At 43.5% G+C, this 20001-nt stretch overlaps 1 protein-coding gene across 5 annotated transcripts in view; it reads left to right on the top strand.

Moving 5' to 3' along the window:
* rhbdf1a (rhomboid 5 homolog 1a (Drosophila)) overlaps positions 1-20001 on the top strand; it is a 474090-nt gene that overhangs the window by 446263 nt on the left and 7826 nt on the right. For all 5 annotated transcript variants that reach the window (XR_010977354.1, XM_068055694.1, XM_068055692.1 and 2 more), the window contains 3 exons: positions 1854-1948; positions 5549-5624; positions 16792-16892. Coding sequence is in view for 4 of the 5 variants with exons in the window: in XM_068055694.1 (XP_067911795.1) it covers positions 1854-1948; positions 5549-5624; positions 16792-16892 (272 nt within the window). In the remaining variant the exon portion in view is untranslated. The remainder of the gene's footprint in view (positions 1-1853; positions 1949-5548; positions 5625-16791; positions 16893-20001) is intronic.

Here is a 20001-nt window from a genome sequence, read left to right on the forward strand (position 1 = left end):
GGGAGCCAGACCAGGATTTCTTGCTCCCCAGGCCCTTAATTGGTTTGAGGCAGGATTTCCACCTCCTTGAGGCGGGGCGTCCCGCTCAATGGAGCTGCCGGCCAATCAGCGGGCCGGCAGCTCTTAGTCCCAGCAGCATCACCAGGAGCAGTGGCCACTGCTGGGACTACACCCAACTTCAGCAGGAAGAAGCCACAGAGGGGTGAGTTTTTGGGGCCTCGCCGGGGACATTGGCCAGGCCCCAGCGAGGCAAGGTTGGGGCTTCAGGAGCAGCCCTCCATGGGACACAGGGTGCCCTATCAGGTGGGACCACCCCCAGCCTGCAGGAAGGTCGCCAGGTTTTACTTGGCGGTGTTCTTGGGGCCTTTGCCACCCACCTGCCGTGGGTAAAATACCTGGGGCAGGCAGGCTGTTACACGCTGCCACCCTGTGTAAAATTGCAGTGGAGGAGGGAATGAGTCAGGAACAGCAGCCCCTACCTCCCAAACAATTCCCCCCCCACCCCCCCAACCCAGCCTGCTCATTGGGGGGGCCGTTAAATTCCGGCCCATATTTTAGCTGAAACTGAAGACCAGACTCCATTGTAGTCATGGAGAGGTCAGCAGTCCAGAGATCGTTTTGTCATGCTGGTTGAAAGAGAGAGGATGCAAGAAGGATTAAGAGTGAGGGCTGCAAAGGGGAGATATAAATCTGTGAACAGAAATCTTATTTAAACAATTTTCAATTTTTATTTTTAAACTAGTGATTTAAATTGCAGTCTTTGGGATCTGATGATACTTAACAGCTTTTGTTTGCGTCAGTTTTCCGTCCATTATGCTGTCTTTCTGAAATTCTGAACATGCATGTAAACCAAATACAAGAGACTACTTCACACACTCACTGTTCCTTCCAATCTATTGATCTGCTCATTATCATGTGACATCCTCTTTTACTAAAGTCATTGACAATGATATAAATTGGCCAGCAGGCAATGTGATCCAAGCAATGATTACCATCCCATGGAGTGATACGCTAGGGCATGGGGACATATCTTGTAGCTTAAGGTCAAGTACAATGAAACTAATATTGTCAATCAAGCCCCCCACCTACCAAGACTGAGGTACACATTATTTTGCCACATGAACATTAAAACTTAAAATTGCAAGACCCTGACTGGAAAGACATTTGCATAGTAACTGACAGTGTTGGAACAATGGGGACCCAGTTGTTGCTTCCCCAATACACAAGAAGTGGTCAGACCAGTTTTGGTCACATGACTGACCATTGGAGGTTTTGAATTTGAACTTCCAACAGAGGATTTGAACTCCCGGTTGGAACAGAACCTCCTTCCCATGGAACTAAATCTTATGAAAACATGTGAACATCAAAGAGAGAAAGGTCTCCTACATGAACAAGGTTTAAGAAGAACACTGGGCTTCGATGAACAGCAGGGCTACCTGAAATCAAGTGAGCTTGAAGCACAGTAAATGAGAAACTCTTCTGATATTGCCTCAAACCCCTCTCTACTATATTTTCCTCTCTTTTTTTGTCCCTATTTGCATGTGTGTATTGCGTGTGTATGCTAGCGTGGGTGCATTGTATATCCATAAGCATTAACTGTATTAGACTTTAGTTTTAAGTTTTAATGATATTTCATCTTCTTTAAACTTCAGAAAACCAGTGTGAATTGGTTCCTTTGTCTTATAATTGTAAAGCTGTGAACAAGGATTCACAAAGGGGGAGCTCAAAACACTGTGTGTTTAAAATTAAACTCTGTTACAATAAGACCAGGTGAAGACAGTAACAGACCCCGGACACATTTCTCACCTGGTCATAATACTATTGAGAGAGCTTCTTCTACAATTCTTTTTCAGATTTGCACTAAAAGTACTGCTGAAAACCACACCAACCTTCCACATCTGGACTGTGTCATCACAGGCCGGCCCTGCTGTATTGGCACCAAAGGGAGGTGAGTACATGCTTGGTTGTAGTATAGAATCCTATATGTAGAAAACCAGTATAGTCTGAATCGCACATTTCAAAAAAAGAGCTGGGTGAATATCTGGTTGGGAATAGGATTGAAAGTTATATGGGTAAATAAGGGGTGAGATGATTGAATACATGGTCGAGTGCTGTTGAGACTTCATGGGAAGGGTTATACTCAACAGAGTAGTTTAGCCAACATTAAAATAGCAGCCGTGGGCAAGAGAGCAGATGAGTCGATAATCTATTCACTTTGGAGTTCAGAAAGTTTTTATACAGAACCTTCTTTCCCTCTGGAGATTAACCAGATGAGGTAAATTCCATAGTAGAGTGGATTATATCTGATCTGTGAATGTAGTGAAGATGGTGGAGTGAAAAGCCTTCTCTCATTGTCTTTTAATTATGCTAATTAATAGTATCAGGGCATAATGATTGCACCATTACTTTGAAAATATGGTATTCTCAGGAAAATAGTATTTTTTCTCATTTCGAAATTTCTTCCTCACATCCATCCACTTTATAAACTGTGAATTTCCTATCTCTTTTTAAAATGAAAGCAAAGCCTATAAGGAGTGCTTCATGCTTGCATTACTCTCCAATATCTCTTTTAAAAACTTCACTATAAAAATGTATTTTCCCATTAATGATATTTCTTTGACTTTGCTGCTTCATGGAGCTCTGCAATTTCGGGCCTCTCTCTGAGCAACACCTGTGCCACTGAAGGGGAGGAGCTGCCTGCATCTGAGTGGCTCTATTCACTTTAATGGTCATCACTTTGGAGTGACTTGGAAACTGACCTGGTGCCCCTGGACACTTGGAAACTGCAGCAGTCAAACGGAAAGAAGGCTCACTGCTGAGAGAATTGTCACTATTCTGCAGAAAGACTTCCTTACACTTACACTCCAACTCTTCGTAATAAAGGTCAACGCAGGGTGCAGTGGTTAGCACCGCAGCCTCACAGCTCCAGCAACCCGGGTTCGGTTCTGGGTACTGCCTGTGCGGAGTTTGCAAGTTCTCCCTGTGACTGCGTGGGTTTCCGCCCGGTGCTCCGGTTTCCTCCCACAACCAAAGACTTGCAGTTTGATAGGTAAATTGGCCATTGTAAATTGTCCCTAGTGTAAGTAGGTGGTAGGAGAATTGAGGGAAGGTGGGGATGTGGTAGGGAATATGGGATTAATGTAGGATTAGCATAAATAGGTGGTTGATGGTCAGCACAGACTCGGTGGGCCGAAGGGCCTGTTTCAGTGCTGTATCTTTCTATGACCATGACTAATAATGACTGAAATATAAAAATGATGACTCTCTTTTCTCTATTTTACACCCAGAGTTGGAGGAAAAAACCATGTTTAATAAGATTCTGATAAATGCTGAATTTGATCAGCATTGCACTGCTATTAAATTGCATCATCATGACCAATACAACTAAGCCTATTAAAAAGGTTAATGAAAGGTTTCATCTTTTGGAGTTTGGAATACAGTGAGGTCGAAGTTATACGACTGTGGTTTAAAGCTCTGGTTAGATGGCATCAAGCGTATGGTGTTCAGCTCAGGACACCACACGTCAGGAAGAATATATTGGCCATGGAGGGGGTGCAGTGCAGATTCACCAGAATGGTACAGGGGTTAAAAGGGTTAAATTATGAGGACATAAACTAGACTTGTATTTCTTGAGAACAGTAGATTAAGGATGATCTAATTCAGGTATTTAAGACGATTGATACGGTAGATAGAGAGAAACTACTTCCTCAGGTGGGGGACTCCAGAACAAAGGACATAACCTTAAAATTATAGCTAGACCATTCTGGGTTGATGTAAGGAAGCACTTTTTCACAAAAAGGGTACTGGAAATCTGGAACTCCCCCCTCCGGCCCATGCCCAAAAAATTGTCAAGGCTTAGGGCCCAATTTAAAATTTCAAAACTGAGCTAGATAGGTGGATATTTTTTAGATAAGGGCATTAAGGAAAATGGAACAAAGGTGGATAAATGGAGTTGAGATACAAATCAGACATGATCTAATTGAATGGTGGAACAAGCTTGAGGGGCTGAATGGTCTACTCCTGTTTGTTTGTTCCCATTTATTGCTCGTTTCATGTTCATGGAAAGGAGTCTTTGACTGTTCATTAGTATGAAGGTGCGAACATAATTCAGGTTGGACCCTGATCTGATAGCAGTGCGATTTGAAACCAGCTGTATAAAGTGCTCAAACTACCTAGGCACTTGATAAACTTACTACAGAGTCCTTAACAGTTCAGGAAAACAGACCCTCCAGCGTCCACTCTCAAAACATGGTGATCAGAGTGCGCAACAGAAGTGTGACTCATAGTCAGGGGCACTGCTGTATAAGAGGGGTTTTACTAATATGTTTCCCATTCTGCAGCAAACACAGCTCAGCCTGGTATGACTGTGCATTTCTGAGTTCGATAGGGATGAAATTGGTCTGTAGTGAAAGCCAAAATAAATGGAAAATAAAACCCAGTGAGGTGTAAAACAAACTGCTAATTCACTATCTCACATTGCACACTTTCCCAAGGATCAGTTCCACGCGGTGATTTGCAAACATTCTGCCAGATTCTAAATTCCTATTGAAATATTGGACCTCCATGGGAAGATGGGAATTAATTGATGTACTGCTGATGGTGCATCCATTCACTAAGGCTTTACTGATTGTTCTGGTGCAAAATAGACAAAGACCTTAGCAGTCTTGAGGCAATTTAGCACTGGTTGTAGACTGATATCGTTTTTTTTTAAAGGTTGAATAATCATTTGCATGTCTGATTTGTTTCTTTGCTACCAAAAAGTTGTTCACATTTGGTAGGGTGTTCATGCACATGGTAAACATTTTGATGTGATTGATCATTAACAAAATGTGGCTTTTTGTTCATGTCCTGCTGGTCACCCTCCAATACTGCTGCTAGAGTGTTTCATGCATTGGTGTCGATGATGTCAGGGGTCTGTTTTTATTGGAGACAGCCTAAACTGCTCCATACTTCTTGTAAACAGTGTAAATGAGAAGAAAAAGAGTTGCAAGTACACAGCAATTCAATAAACATCTTCAAAGAGAGAAGGTAGCTTGCCATTTCAAGTGCAGCCCCTTCATCAAGATCAGACAAAAGACCTCCACCCGAAATGTTCATCTGCCTTTTCTCTTTGTAGGTTGCTGATGGAGCTGCTGTGTATTTCTCACATTATTTCAGATTCCCAGCATCCAGTGTTTTCTTTAAATTTTGTGAACTGCCCGGACGATTAGCAGAATGTAGACTGTTTAAGCTTTGTCATCTGTTAAAGTAGCATCAAGTTAATGTCCTTTTTAACATTGGACATTCTGTAGTTCAGATCACCGAGAATATTGTTTGCCAACTCCAGATATTTACATAGGTAAAACGCGCTTCTTTACTCTGACCGCAGGATTGTTTGCAAGTCTACAGTTCCATTAGGGCAAAGGACCTGGTCTTAGAAAATGTAAATGTAGGGAGACAGTGCATAGCCATGGCTCTGTTGTCCCTAAATTCTAAAGCTCCAAATGTAATAGTGCCTTGAGCTTCATGACCTAGCACCCGATTGTAACTGTTTGAATTCTTGTTGCAGATGTGAGATAACATCAAGAGAATACTGTGAGTTCATGCAAGGTTATTTCCATGAAGAAGCAACACTCTGTTCACAGGTTTGAATCAACACTTTTTTAAATTCTTGGCATTGATTTCCTAGTTGTGATTCTAGAAAGAGCTGTTAGTTGTGTGAAGCAGTTAACTGAAATGACTTGTTAAACAGATCAGCCATGGGTGGAAAAGACATTTGCATATTAACAAACAGTGCTTGGAAAGACAAAGGACCATTCCCTGACCCATTCAACCCACAATGGGCATTGATCACCAGGTATTGTGTGTAAGAGGAGCATTCCAGGTTGGCTGTTAAGGTGATACAACCTAGGACTGGTTAGACCAGCTGGTCACATGACTAACTGGCTGTTCCAGGGTTTTTTGAACTAGCTACAGAGAGTTTGAACAGAAAGACTGTTTGCTCTTGGACTGAGAAGATCTCTCCTGTCTGCTCCCATCTCTTTCTCACAAGCCTCTGAATCCACAGAAGACATATGAACCCCAAGAGAGAAATGTTTCCTACAGCGAACAAGGTTTCAGAAGAATACTGGACCCAACAAAAAGCAAGATCTACCCACATTCAAGGGCTCTTCAGTGAGCTCAAGGAGCCGTAACAAAACATCAGATATTGCCTCAAACTTTTCCACTTTATTTTTCTTCAGCTCTTTTCTGTCTCTATTTGCATGTGTATCACTTATGCACGCTAGCGTAAGCGCATCATGTATCTGTAGACATCAACCGAATTAGAGTTTAAGTTCTAGTTTAATAAAATTCAACTTTTCTTCTTTAAAGCTAAGAAAACCTGTTTGTGCTGGTTTCTTTGCCTCATAATTGGAAAGTGGTGAGCAAGGATTCACCAAGGGAGAGCTACAAACACGATTTGCTTAAAATTAAATCCTGTTACGGTAAGACCAGGTGAAGACTGAGAGGGACCCCTAGACCTTTCTCACTTGGTCATAACATAAATTTGGGTGCTACCGTCCTGGCTTTTGCCCACAGACAAACAAGAGAAATTGGAAGTGTGAATTGTTCCCAATCAAAAAAGTGCAATATTTCAATACAGGTTTTCTTGTGGTTGTGCGTGTTTAAATACTAACTTCTGTACAACTGAAGCTATTAGCTTCCCAAGCCAGGGTAAAGTAACTTGGGATAAGTTGAAAGCACTGTCTATGGAGGAGTTGAGGAAAATGGCTGAGCAGTGTGGGATCACAGTACGTGGCAAGGCTAGGAAGTCTGAAATCCTAAGGCTAGTGGCCAACCATTTTTCCCTTGAATCTGAAGAAGCAGAAACAGGATTAGAAGCAGACTCCGACAGGGTATTGCTATCAAAGATGCAATTGGAACAGAGGAAACTTGAATTTAAGGAAAGGGAAAAAGAGGGAGAGAGGCAGGAAAGAAAGAACATTCCAGAAAGAATGCGAAGAAAGGGAGCTGAGACAACTTGAGTTAACTAGGGGGGGCGACAGAGCAATCCCAGTGAAAGCATAGCCAATATGGAGGAGCATAATTCAGGGCTAAAACTCACTCAATTAATTCCCGAATTCAATGAGGAAGACGTGGAAGAATTTTTTGTTATCCTTTGAGAAATTGGCAAGGCAGCTAAAATGGCCAGTTGAGACCTGACCTCTTTTATTACAAAGCGTGCTAACCGGAAAAGCCCATGAGGTTTATTCCCTGTTGTCAGATGAGAGTTCATCAAATTATGAACTGACAAAAAATGCTATCTTCGGTTCATATGAATTAGTACCTGAAGCCTATCGCCAAAGGTTTAGAACTCTCAAGAAGCAAGCTAATCAGACTTATCTGGAGTTTGAAAGAAGTAAGCAGCTGGCTTTTGACCAGTGGCTGAGGCGTCTTAAAATACAGCTCAGCTATGAGACTGTGAGAAGTAATTCTGTTAGAGGAATTTAAAAACTCTCTCCCACTCTCCATAAAGACCCATGTAGAGGAGCAGCGGGTTCAGGGAGCCCGGCAAGTGACCGTTCTGGCTGCTGAGTTTGCTTTAATTTATAAGTCGGTTTCCCGGGGAGAACCTTTCTTAGTCACCCCCACAAATTCGAAAAGGTGGGAAGGTGATAGGAGCCCAAGCAGTCCTGGGAAAGAAAGGAAAGCAGGAGACACAGGGGGCCCTCCTCTATCCAAAAAGGAAGGTGCGGTGAACAGGAGTGAGACCCGGAGACCTGTGTGCTTCCATTGTAATAAAGCAGGGCATTTAAGAGCTGACTGCTGGAAATTAGAGTGAAAACCTGTAGGGTTAATCAGGGCACATCTACTCAGTGAAGAAGGAATCCTGGAGGAGAGCACAGCAGAGCAAGCTGCAGCTTTAACTGCCGTAAAGAGTGCAACTCAGGAAGTTTACTACTGCAAGTGCAGGAAAAGTTAATAGGATTCCTGAAGACTATCAGGGTTTTGTGTTTGAAGGGAAAGTAACCCCATACCCTTCGAGTGGGACAAGCAAACCCATAGTAATTCTCAGGGACACAGGGGCCACTAGATCCCTTTTACTTGAAAAAGGCTCGGCCTTTCCCCCTGAGAGTGCAGTGAACACCAGAATGGTGGTGAATGGTATTGGAGGGCAGTGTATGCTTGTACCTGTACACCAGGTGCACTTGGAGTGCGACCTAGTTTCGGGACCAGTGACCTAGTTTGCCTGTGGATGGGGTTGACCTGCTCCTAGGTAATGATTTGGCGGCAGTAAAGGTGGTAGCCGCACCCCCCCCCCCCCCCCGCCCCAGTAGTGAAAGAAAGACCACAGGAGGTCAGAGAAACAGGGCAGTTGCAGGAGACTGACCCCTGCAGTTTCCCTGAATGTGTAGTGGATCAGGCCATGATCAAACCAGCTCCCCCAGAGGAGACTGCATTGGCACTGCAGGCAGATGACCAGGTCTGTCTGCTGAGACTTTCTTTGGAAAGTTAGGAGACCTAGGGAATGAATTAAATGGATTTTCCATAGCTGAGGCTCAGCGAGCTGATCCAGTATAGTGAGAGTTAGCACAGGCTGCCCAGTCTGACAGTGAAGCAGAGGGAGTTCCTGATTGCTACTATTTGAAGAATGGGGTACTGATGAGGAAATGGAGTTCTCCTCACAGACCTGAGGGCAAGGAATGGGCAGTAGTTCACCAGTTAGTGGTGCCGCAGAGGTACCAGAGAGAAATATTAAGAAGGGCCCACGAGACTACAGTGGCTGTAGATGCGAAAGACCAAAGCCTGCATAAGACAGCAGTTTGACTGGCCAAAACTCCACAAAGATGTGGTGGAGTACTGCAGGAGTTGCCACATGTGCCAGGTTGAGGGGAAACCTTTGATATGAAACCTGCACCCCAAAGTCCTGTACCGATGTTAGGTGGGTCTTCCAGCAGAGGGCTGGTGAACTGTCTGGGACTGTCGGTTCCGGGGGAGCCTCAGGCCGGATGAAACTGTGTGCGTGGTTGGAGCGGTCCGCGGGCCGTGTGTTACATACCCTCTGGTCGCAAAGGAAGTGAAGCTGGCGACCAGAGTGAGGGGAAAACAGCTCACGTGAAGGGGCAAACAGCTCGAGTGAAGGAGAAAGGCAGCTAATGGGGGACGATACCCCGGGGATCAGATGGTTCATAAGATTTATACTCGTAATTGATTTTAAGCTTTCATGATCTGCAACATTTAAGAAGTATTTAGATGAGCACTTGAAATGCCATCGCATATAAGGCTACAGGCCAAGTGCTGGAAAATGGGATTAGAATAGTTAGGTGCTTGATGGCCGGCACAGACACAATGGGCCGAAGGGCCTGTTTCTGTGTTGTATAACTCTATGACTCTATGACCGCCGTCGCAAACAAAAGGGGACAGGCAGGCACAAGGCTGGCAAAAGGTTAGAAAGGGAAGGTGAAAAAGTGACCAAGAGGGCAGGTTAAAGGAAGTCCATGAGGAATCCCAGAAAACCCCTACTGTCTGATCAGCCAACCCTGAAAAATTTGAAAAGCTAGATCCCACATTCTCTTATGTAAATGCAGACACTAGAAGCACCCGACTGGAGTTGCTAATAGCATTTACAGGAACCTGTAGAGACAAAGAAAGGTCTCTAGGGGGCAGAGAAATCATGAGGGTGATGCCTCACCTAGTCGAAGTGCCACAGGGACGTGCAGTAGAGTCTGAAAAAATACCTGCAGGCCGGAGTGTCCAGAGGACAAACAGGAGATTAGCAAAGAATCCTCCACCACAGTCAGAAAAAAAGCGAACCACCCATCCCCTGAAGTCATAAGCCTATGCATGACTCAGCAAAGCATTGAAAGAGAGTTCACGATAGACCCACCCACTACTGACACTTCTGAAAAACAATTTCCAACTCGAGGCTAATTAAACCTAACCATCTCAAAGACCCTATGTAGCCATGGAAATGGGCAAACTGAAGAAAAACATGCCAAAAAGGGGCAATTTTAATAAGTTTTAGGATTGTGAATGAATGAGAAAAATGCATGGGTTTTTTCTGTATCTTTTTTTCTCTTTACCCTTTTAATGAAATGCTCTTTTCTAAAATTATATTTAATTCCGCTGGGTGTGGAGGTGTCATGCTGGGCCCCCACCTGCCAAGAATGCAGCACATTAATTTTGTCATGAACATTGATTTTAAACTGCTGCTGGAATGAGGAAATGACTTATTAAACAGATCAGCCGTGGCTGGAAAAAACATTTGCATATCAACAGACAGTGCTTGGAAGGACAACGGACCATTCCCTGACGCATTCAACCCACAATTAGCCTTGATCACCAGGTATTGTGTGTAAGAGGAGCATTCCAGAGACTGCTAAGGTGATTACAATCCAGGGTTTTTTGAACTAGCTACAGAGAGTTTGAACAGAAAGACTGTTTGCTCCTGGACTGAGAAGAACTCTCCTATCTGCTCCCATCTCTTTCTCACAAACCTCTGAATCCACTGAAGACACATGAACCCCAAGAGAAAAAAGTTTCCTACAGCGAACAAGGTTTCAGAAGAATACTGGACCCAACAAAAAGCAAGATCTACCCACATTCAAGGACTCTACAGTGAGCTCAAGGAGCAGTAACAAAAACTCTTCAGATATTGCCTCAAGCTTTTCCACTTTATTTTTCTTCAGCTCTTTTCTGTCTCTGTTTGCATGTATGTATCGCGTATGCACGCTAGCATGGGCGTGTCATGTATCCGTAGGCATCAAACTAATTAGAGTTAAGTTCAAGTTTAATAAATTTCAACCTTTCTTCTTTGAACCTAAGAAAACCTGTTTGTGCTGGTTTCTTTGCCTTATAATTGGAAAGTGGTGAACAGGGAATAGCTAAATACACGGTGCGTTTAAAATTAAACCCTGTTACGGTAAGACCAGGTGGAGGCTGAGAGGGACCCCTGGCCGTCTTTCTCACCTGGTCGTATCCGTGACAATTGTAAATACCCCATTCAATTTCCATTATTAATTTTTTTTTACCAGCAATACACAAGTTTCAGCTTGGAGCAACAGTGTTAACACCACTGTTCTTTTTCACAGTCAATGTTCATTGTCCTACGTAGTTAAGAGTGGAAAAAACATATGACAGAGGAACAAACATTTTCCAAAAGTAACACCATGTATTGTGCACATGAACATTTTGCTACTCATTGAACATTTATTATCATGACAAAATCTCTGGGGATGTAAAGCTCATTAAATCAGACTGGAGGTACATTAGTTCTAACTTTGCTATATTACAGTATCTGCCAAAAAGGCAAAAGTATTTGTTCCTTGAGGCAATATTAACATAGAAAAATAGAAAATTGGAGCAGGAGTCGGCCCTTCGGACCTGCTTCGCCATTCAAAAAAGATCATGACTGATCGTCTAATTCAGTACCCTGTTCCTGCTTTCTCCCCCTATCCCTTGATCCCTTTGGCATTAAGAAATATATCTATTTCCTTCTTGAATATATTTAATGACTTGGCCTCCACTGCCTTCTGCAGTAGAGAATTCCACAGGTTCACTTCCCTCTGAGTGAAGACATTTCTCCTCATCTCAGTTCTAAATGGCCTACCCCATATCCTGAGACTGTGACCCCTGGTTCTGGACTCCCTAGCCATTGGGAACATCCTCTCTGCATCTAGCCTGTCTACTCCTGTTAGAATTTGATAGGTTTCTATGAGATCCCCTCTCATTCTTCTAAGTTAACAGTGTGATACAAAGGAAAGGACTCCACCTAGTGTGCATGTTGCTGCTCCGCATGGCAGAATTTCAGAATTTTATTCTGCCCTTGAAGATGGGCACTGAGGCGGAGGGCAAGCAAAATGGCAAAGGCGCTGTTCCCGACGTTGCCCAGGCCCCCGACCATTTTGTCTGCGGCAGGCAAGGCCGAGGACGGCCTTCCCACCACAGGCCAATTGTGAAGCCCTTAAGGGCCTCTTCCCTCCTTCACCTCAATTTTGTAGAAGGCGGTGGGGTCCTTCTATTCTTCTATTGGGGTTGGTGTGGGGGGTGGTGGGGGGGTGGTCCCTCCTTTGGGGGCAATCTAACGGGGGTGATGGCCAACCCCCTTGCCCCTGGGGCTGATCCACCCCCAAACCTTACCAACTCCTCCCACCCGCAACCCATCGCTGGGGCCTGCCAGAATGGCACAGACGACCCCGATCCCACTCTCCTGTCCTGGAGTTTTCTCTCTCCTCAGTACTGCAGGGCCTCCTGCAGTACCAGCACCAGCCACTGTTTCCAGTGGCACTGCCGGTACGGTACAGCTATTGGCCTTCTGATTGGCTATGAGCTCGTCCTGTAGAGGGACGGCGTCCCCGACAGCGGGCAGTTAATTGCCTGCCTGCCATGAAATGGATTCGGAGGGCTAAGGCAGGGTGTCTCCCACCTTCCGGCCCACTGCCGAGACCCTGATCGCCAGCATAAAATGCAGCCCATAGTCTTTGCCAGTATAAACTTCAAATTTACTGTTGAATCTGTGCTAGTCATCCTTGAATGTGCTGCAGATGGGGATCAGACCAATTTGATTGGAGAAACTCTATTGCAGTAACATAGACAGTTAAATTGTCAGGATGCCTCTGGTGATTAACTGCTTTGATTTGGTTCCCTCTGAAAGTTGAAAATATCAAACAGGAATATTGTACTCGCCTTTGCACAAGTGCTATGTCCTTTAGCTTTGAGTTCACAGTTCTCTATTGGTCTATCTACTACATTCAGTAAGCTGTGTTTTCACACTTACAATGCCTTTTTTTTACTCTCCTCCAGCTGCTTTGCACTGAAGCCATTAACTTGAGCAATGGAAAATGTCAGCATCCTTTATTGTAGAACATATATAGGATTTAGCGCTTAAAGTGAACAATGAGCGTTATCCTTAGTTGCTCCAAAACAAGGCAGCACGCTTCTTTTTTACTAATGGGGAGCATGAAGGACTTGGATAGTGAGGACACTAGAGATTTCCATTTTTAAAAGAAAAATTCTTCTGTCTGTTTGATGTATCAACAGTGTGTCCCACCTTGAGTAGCCATTCTCATCTCCAGCAGTACATGCAAAAGCAATGATATGTGGTGGTAAAGGCATGATCGAATGACCTGTGTCGACATGCCTTTCACTGAATGGATATTGTAAACTAGTTTATCTCAAAGACCTCTAATTATTTCAATCCAATATCTGGGCCTTATTAGCTGTGTGTCTTTTTGGCTCACTTTACAGCTTGGTGATTTATGCCTGGTGCTGTAATCTGGGCTCAGGATATTGAGTCCATGAAGGTGAGCTGATGGAGCTGCCTCAGTTTTTATACTGAATTTTCTGAGCAGCACCACTCACCAATACAGAGTCAGTTCCTCTCGTGCTTCTGGGACATATGTTTGAATCTAACCCATTTTGCTAATTTCAGGCTTTGCCTTAAATATTCTGTCTGGTTCAGTGGTGCTGCTCAGTCCTGAGCGTTCTACATTCAGGAGTGAACCTGTACTGTCCAAGATCTAAACAATTGTGCAAACAAGCTCTCTTGTCTTTCACACATGTCCTCATGTGCACTTCAGTTAATCTTTCAGTAGACAGAATGAAAATCCTAGTGAGATAAAGCTAAATCCAAATCTTTAAGCTACTTTATTTTACAGACAAGTGGATGTACAAAGCAACAGTTGTAATTGAATCTTACTTCAATTAATTTCACACCGTTCCTTGGTTTGTTTTAAGAGAAATAAATATTATAAATAATAAACCACGCCACACTACCCAACGTTAATGATCTACCCTGCCATTTATTTACTGGTCAGCCTCCTGATTTTGTTTGGGTCTGAGCTTAAAAGAAACTTTCCCTCACTAGACTGAAGTCACTCTTCAGACCCATTGCAGTTGACCCAAAACACAGACTTTTCTTTCCTTTTGATTGTTTTGACCACTGCAAGTGATTGGACTCCTCCATCTATTCAGGGAATGGTGGTGGACAATTAAGCAACTAACAGGAGGAGGAGGCTCCATGAGCACCCACCGTCTACAATGATGGCAGAGCCCAATCTGAGTGCAGAAGACAAGGCCTTTGTAACCATCAGCCGGAAGTGCTTAGTGGTTGATCCTTCTCTGCCTCCTCCTGAAGTTCCCACCATAACAGGCGCCAGTCTTCAATCAGTTCAATTAACAGCACATCACATCAAGAAATGACTGAGTGCACTTAACATAGTAAAGATTGTGAGTGCTGAAAATATCCCAGTTGTAGAGCTGAAGACCTAGCTGCACCCCTAGCTAAGCTGTCTTAGTACAGCTACAACACTGGCATCTGCCCAACAAAGTGGGAAATTATCCAGGTGTATCCTTTCCACAAAAACCAGGACAAATCCAACCCTGCCAATTACTTCCTCATCAGTCTACTCTCAGTCATCAGCAAAGTGATGGAACATGTCGTCGAGAGTGCTTTCAAGTGGCATTTACTCACCAATAACCTGTTCACCAAGGCTCAGTTTGGGTTTTGCCAGGGCCACTCAACTCCAGGCCTCATTACATTCTTGGTCCAACCACAGAGACTAGCTGAATTCCAGGGTTGGGATGAGAGTGACTTCTCTTGAGTGCCCTTTACAGCAAAGCAGCATTTGACATTCAGTGGTAGTAGCATTGCTGAGTTCCCCACCATGAACATCCTGGAGATCATCACTGCCCAGAAACTTAACTGGAATTGCCACATAAATGCTATTCATAGTAGAGGAGATCGGAGGCTGTGAATTCTATGGCGAGTGCCTCATGTCCTGACTCCCATAGCCTTTCCACCATCTACCAGGGCACATCAAAAGTGTGATGGAATACTCTCCACTTGACTGGATTGATGCAACTACAACTGCACTCAAGAGGTCCAACGCAATCCAGGACAAATCAGTCCACTTGATCAGTACCCCATCCAACACCTTAAACATCCTGTTCCTCTGCCAATGCCTTACTGTGGCTGCAGGGTGTACACTTTGCAGCATACATTGCAGATAGTTGTCAAGGCAGCTTCAACACCACCTCTCAAACACGCAACTTCCACCACTTAGAAGGACAAGGACAACAGATGCATGTGAACACTGTCACCTGTGAATTTCCTGCAGTATTTATGTGGCTGGTCCAGTTTAGTTTCACGTTGGTAGCGACCCCAAGGTATTGATGATGGGTGATTTGATAGCGGTGCCATTGACTATTAAGGGGAGGTGGTTAGAGACTCGTTAGACTCTGTCTTGTTGGAGATGGTCATTGCTTGCCAATTGTGTGGTGAAACTGTTACTTGTCACTTACTTGACCACCAGTGTCTCTAGCTGCCAGTGCAACTTACCCAAGAGTGCTTCACATGAACCAACCTCCCATCCTCAGCAAATCCAACAGTCCCACAATCCAAATCACCACTTTCCTTCCCACCACCATGTTGCCTTCCTTCAGTCTCGTCTTATGGATCTTGACTGCAAATCCTAACTCTCAACACCACATCCAGAAAAATAAATTACTCCAACAACTCTTCCATATGTGTGTAACAGTTCATAGGATTAATTAAGATTCACTTTTGTGCAACCCCTTAATTGCGTGACTTCTGTGCTTTGTTACCAGTGCTAGTTCTCCCATGAGGTATATCCCCAGTGGCTACAGCTTGGGAGATGGAAGACTGCTTAGCTTCCATTGATGAGACTTCAGATGACCCTGCTGGGCGGCCTCAGACAGATCTGGGCCTTGAGGGCCTGGCTGCGGATTGCAGCATCTCGGTTTGGGCTGGGGCAGTCTAGTCCAGCAGGCTGCAGTGTGAGTTTGCGATGGAAACTGTCAGCAAAGCTTCCATCTTGGGAGGTGCCACTATCGTGTTCATGGAACTGATGACATGCTCCTTAGAACGATCTCCATTTTCTGCGCAAAAACGCAATGCAAGTTGGAGCTAGACTCTTCTGTGCTCACAGCCCTTGTGAGCAAGCTCTCTGGCAAGCTGTCCAGTGCACCTAGCATTTCCTGCACATTTTGTTTTATTCTTTCATGGGATGTGGGCGTCGCAGGCCAGGCCAGCATTTATTGCCCATCCCTAATTGCCATTGACAACTGAATTCAGAGGGCATGTAAGAGTCAACCACATTGCTGTGGATCTGGAGTCACATGTAGGCCAGACCAGGTAAGGACAGCAGATTTCCTTCCCTAAAGGACATTAGTGAACCAGATGGGTTTTTACAACAATCGACAATGGTTTCATGGCCATCATTAGACTAGCTTTAAATTCCAGATTTATTAATTGAATTCAAATTCCACCTTCTGCTGTGGTGGGATTCGAACCCATGTCCCCAGAGCAATACCTGGGTCTCTGGGTTACTAGTCCAGTGACAATACCAGTACGCCACTGCCATCCCTGTACCCAGTACCCAGTAATTTACCAGATGAAAACCACTCCTCTAGCCTACACTGTAATTACATGTGTTGCCAGAATCTGAGCTGGAGCTTGCTCGACTTAGATAAAGTGACACTGCATCTTCAGGAAAGCTGCCTTCCCTGAAATGGCAGAGGCATCTCCACTTTCTTAGCATTTGAAATGAAAGAGGGACGAGTGTTAGCTTTTAGTGTGAAGAAAGAGTGGCAGATGAAAGCATCTCTGGTTTATCATGCAGCATGTATAGGATAAGATAGAAGGGGAAAAGAAGATACTGTGTGAAGGAACTTGGCATGACATCACCACCAGCGGCTTTTTCTCGTCCTTGGATGTTCTTATAATAGAGATATTTTAAATTATATGTGACCATAAGAAATGCTCTTTACTGTGGCAGGGTTTAGAATATGGTGTTTACCTTTTCTTTACAGGTGCACTGCATGGATGATGTGTGTGGACTTCTGCCATTCCTCAACCCTGAAGTGCCTGATCAATTTTATAGACTCTGGCTTTCACTGTTTCTACATGCCGGGTAAGTGTTTCCATTACAGTGGAGCTGAGGTCCAAACTGCTATCTATTAATGCAGTGCTGTAGTTTTATTAAGCTTCAAGTTATTTGGAAAAATATTTGTTGTAATATTGCTGCCTACAATTCTGATCAACTAGTCATGGGGAGGGTATTTTTGCCTTTAAAGCATGCAAAGTCAAGAAACACACTTCACTGTGCAATGGTCACTCATACCAGTAATATCATGGGCAGCTGTGACATACTGGAAGTCTCATGCCTAAACGTCTTCATTTTACAATTCTCATTCTTGTGTTCAAATCCCTCCAAGGCATCGTCGCTCCCTATCTCTGTAACCTCTTCCAGTCCTACAACCCTTTGAGAGTTCTGTGTTCCTCCAACCTTGGCCACTTTTTTTATCCCCCACTCCCCACCACCATTGGCAGCTGTGCCGTCAGTCGTCTTGGATCGAAGCTCTGGTATTCACTGTCTAAACTTTTCCACCCCTCTCTCTCCCTAGAAACCTACCTTTTTGACCAAGCTTTTGGTCACCTGTCCTAATATCTCCCCCTTTGGCTCAGTGTCAATTTTTGACTGATTACGCTCCTGTGAAGTGCCTTGGGATATTTTATTACATTAAAGGAGCTATATAAACGCAAATTTTGTTGAATGCATTCTGTGCTTTTGTTTTGCTTAGTGCTTTCTCCAAAGGATGCCTAACATTTAGGAGTATTGATTCATCTGATGAAGGGTCACTGACCTGAAACATTAACTCTGCTTCTCTCTCCACAGATGCTGCCAAACCTGCTGAGTATTTCCAGCATTTCTTGTTTGTTATTTGGTTCAGCTTCTAGTCCACTTGATATTGCTCTGGCCCAGAGCCAGCGAGCACCAGTGGGCCACCAGTTTGACGGATATATGCTAATGACGCCCAGGATTCAAAATGGACTGTGGCTCACACTGGAGGGATCAGGCAGCTGACCTGTCCACACCATCAACCTGATAGTTAAAATCCCCCCCCCTCTACGAACCAATGCAGAGCAGCAAACAGCAAAGGCAATACAGTGTTGAACTACATAGCAAAAGCAGTAAAGTGTAAGTCAGAGGAGATTGTGAATAAACAGTATAGTGCTCTAGTTAAATGCAATTTGACTATTGTGTCCAGACATGAGACATTCAAACGTTAAGGGCAGAGAAAAGCCGTGAGGCTCATTCCCAGTGTTAGAGGTCTGAGATATGAAGACTTGTGCTCTTCAGCCTGGAAGGAGAAATTTGGGAGGTGATCTTTATAGAGGTAAATAAAATGGCCAAGAGTATGGGAAGGATCTGCCCAGAATATTACTGTAAAGTAAATTGAGAGTAGAACAAGGGGTCACAGGCTCAAACTGGTAAATGTTAAATTTATGAATGGTATCAAAGATTTTCTTCACACAAATGCATCAGAATGGCAAAGAACATTTTCAAATTGAATATAACAGAAGAATGAAAGAACATAAAAGCAAAATACTGCAGATGCTGGAAATCTGAGAAAAAAACCAAAGTGCTGAAAATATTCAGGTCTGGCAGCATCTATGGAGAGAGAAAGAGTTAATCTTTCAGGTTTGTGACTTTTCATCATGAAAGATAATAGTGTTTTAAGAGTAACAGAAAAACAAGGGATGGAATGGGGCCACTGAAAGTGAGGGCATGACAACTAATGCTATACAGGCAAAATAACATTAGCCTGAGTTTTTACCAAAGGAGGGAATAGCCAACTTAGTTGACCTGCAAAGGGTGTTGCAGAGATAAGTTGTGAGCTATTCACATTACTGCCAGCATGGTTCCCAAACATCTGTGCAAACTTAAGGTAAATAAACCTCAGGGTCTGGATAAAGATGGATCTTAGAATTCATAATTAGTGTTATTACTCGAACTCTCCACTGTAACTGCTGACAGTTGAAATAATCCTTGGGTGGCCAAGTCACATGATGCTTCCACAAATTCTGGTTGTAATTCTTCTCTCTAAACTCTCAGGACTGGGCTGTTAATTCCTGCTTTTCATCAGCAGCTTCACCTGCACGTGTCTGAACACACACACACACACACACAAAATCAGCTTTGTGCAGCTTATTGCAAGATAAACCTGCTTGTTAAATGGAAGAGCAATGTTTAATCCATCAACACTCCAATGGATTTCTCTATAATCAAAGCACATCGGAATGTACTGTACTCACTCATTCTAATATTTAACTGACATGTCTGAGTTCAACAAAATGAATGCAACTAAGTTTGAACCTGGTTTTAGTTCCTTATAAAAAGAAAGGTTTGAAATTTTAGTAAACCCTGGCTCTCCGGTAATATTTAGAGCTGTTAAGAGTATGTTCAAATGATGGACTAGTTGAGCAATGGATTTTTTTTTGAGAAGAGAATGGAAAACATTTTTGGACGGTGGTAATTACAGAGCTGTATGGATTAATACCATGGAACCCTTTTCTAAGCTCCATATGGACAGTTCAGATAGGAACATTGAATTAATGCTAAGCAATAGACATTAGGTTTGAGTGTTAGGTTATAATAGCCAATGTATATTTTATATAAATTGACAGTGCACTTACTGTAGCATTTATTAAACCAGTGCATCGAGGAAGCACTTGGTCTACATCATCATCCTGTTGTATTGAGATTTATAATGCACTTCTAATCCAATTTTTGCACCAATTAAATAACCAGCGTTTTAAAAAGTTACCACAGTAATAATCCATGACTGTAAATAATTTCTCCATGCAAAATATTACCAAGCTTGGACACTTAGCTCTTTTTGCTGATTTCTTAAATTTAAGACTAACTCTGAGTTCAGCATTGTTTTTAAAATATTAATGGGCCTCCTTTGAAATTGCCATCTCGTGGTGGAGATGTGAAGCTGCAGGCCTTGACGATGCGTCACAGTTGTCATGCCCACGTAAGGAGTGCGCAACATGTATAGCAAATGTAGTATGTTATAGATGGATTCTGTAGAGCTATGAGTGACCTAACATCAATAGCTGTTATGTAAGGAAATTAAAAAGGAAACCAGCTTCAGTAGACAGTAGAACACAACTAGAGAAATTTGTTTCATTTAGGAAATACCTTAGTACCATTCTAATAGTTATTAAACATG

The sequence above is a fragment of the Heterodontus francisci genome, chromosome 24 (genome assembly GCF_036365525.1).
Source record: "Heterodontus francisci isolate sHetFra1 chromosome 24, sHetFra1.hap1, whole genome shotgun sequence".
Taxonomy (NCBI): Eukaryota; Metazoa; Chordata; class Chondrichthyes; order Heterodontiformes; family Heterodontidae; genus Heterodontus; species Heterodontus francisci.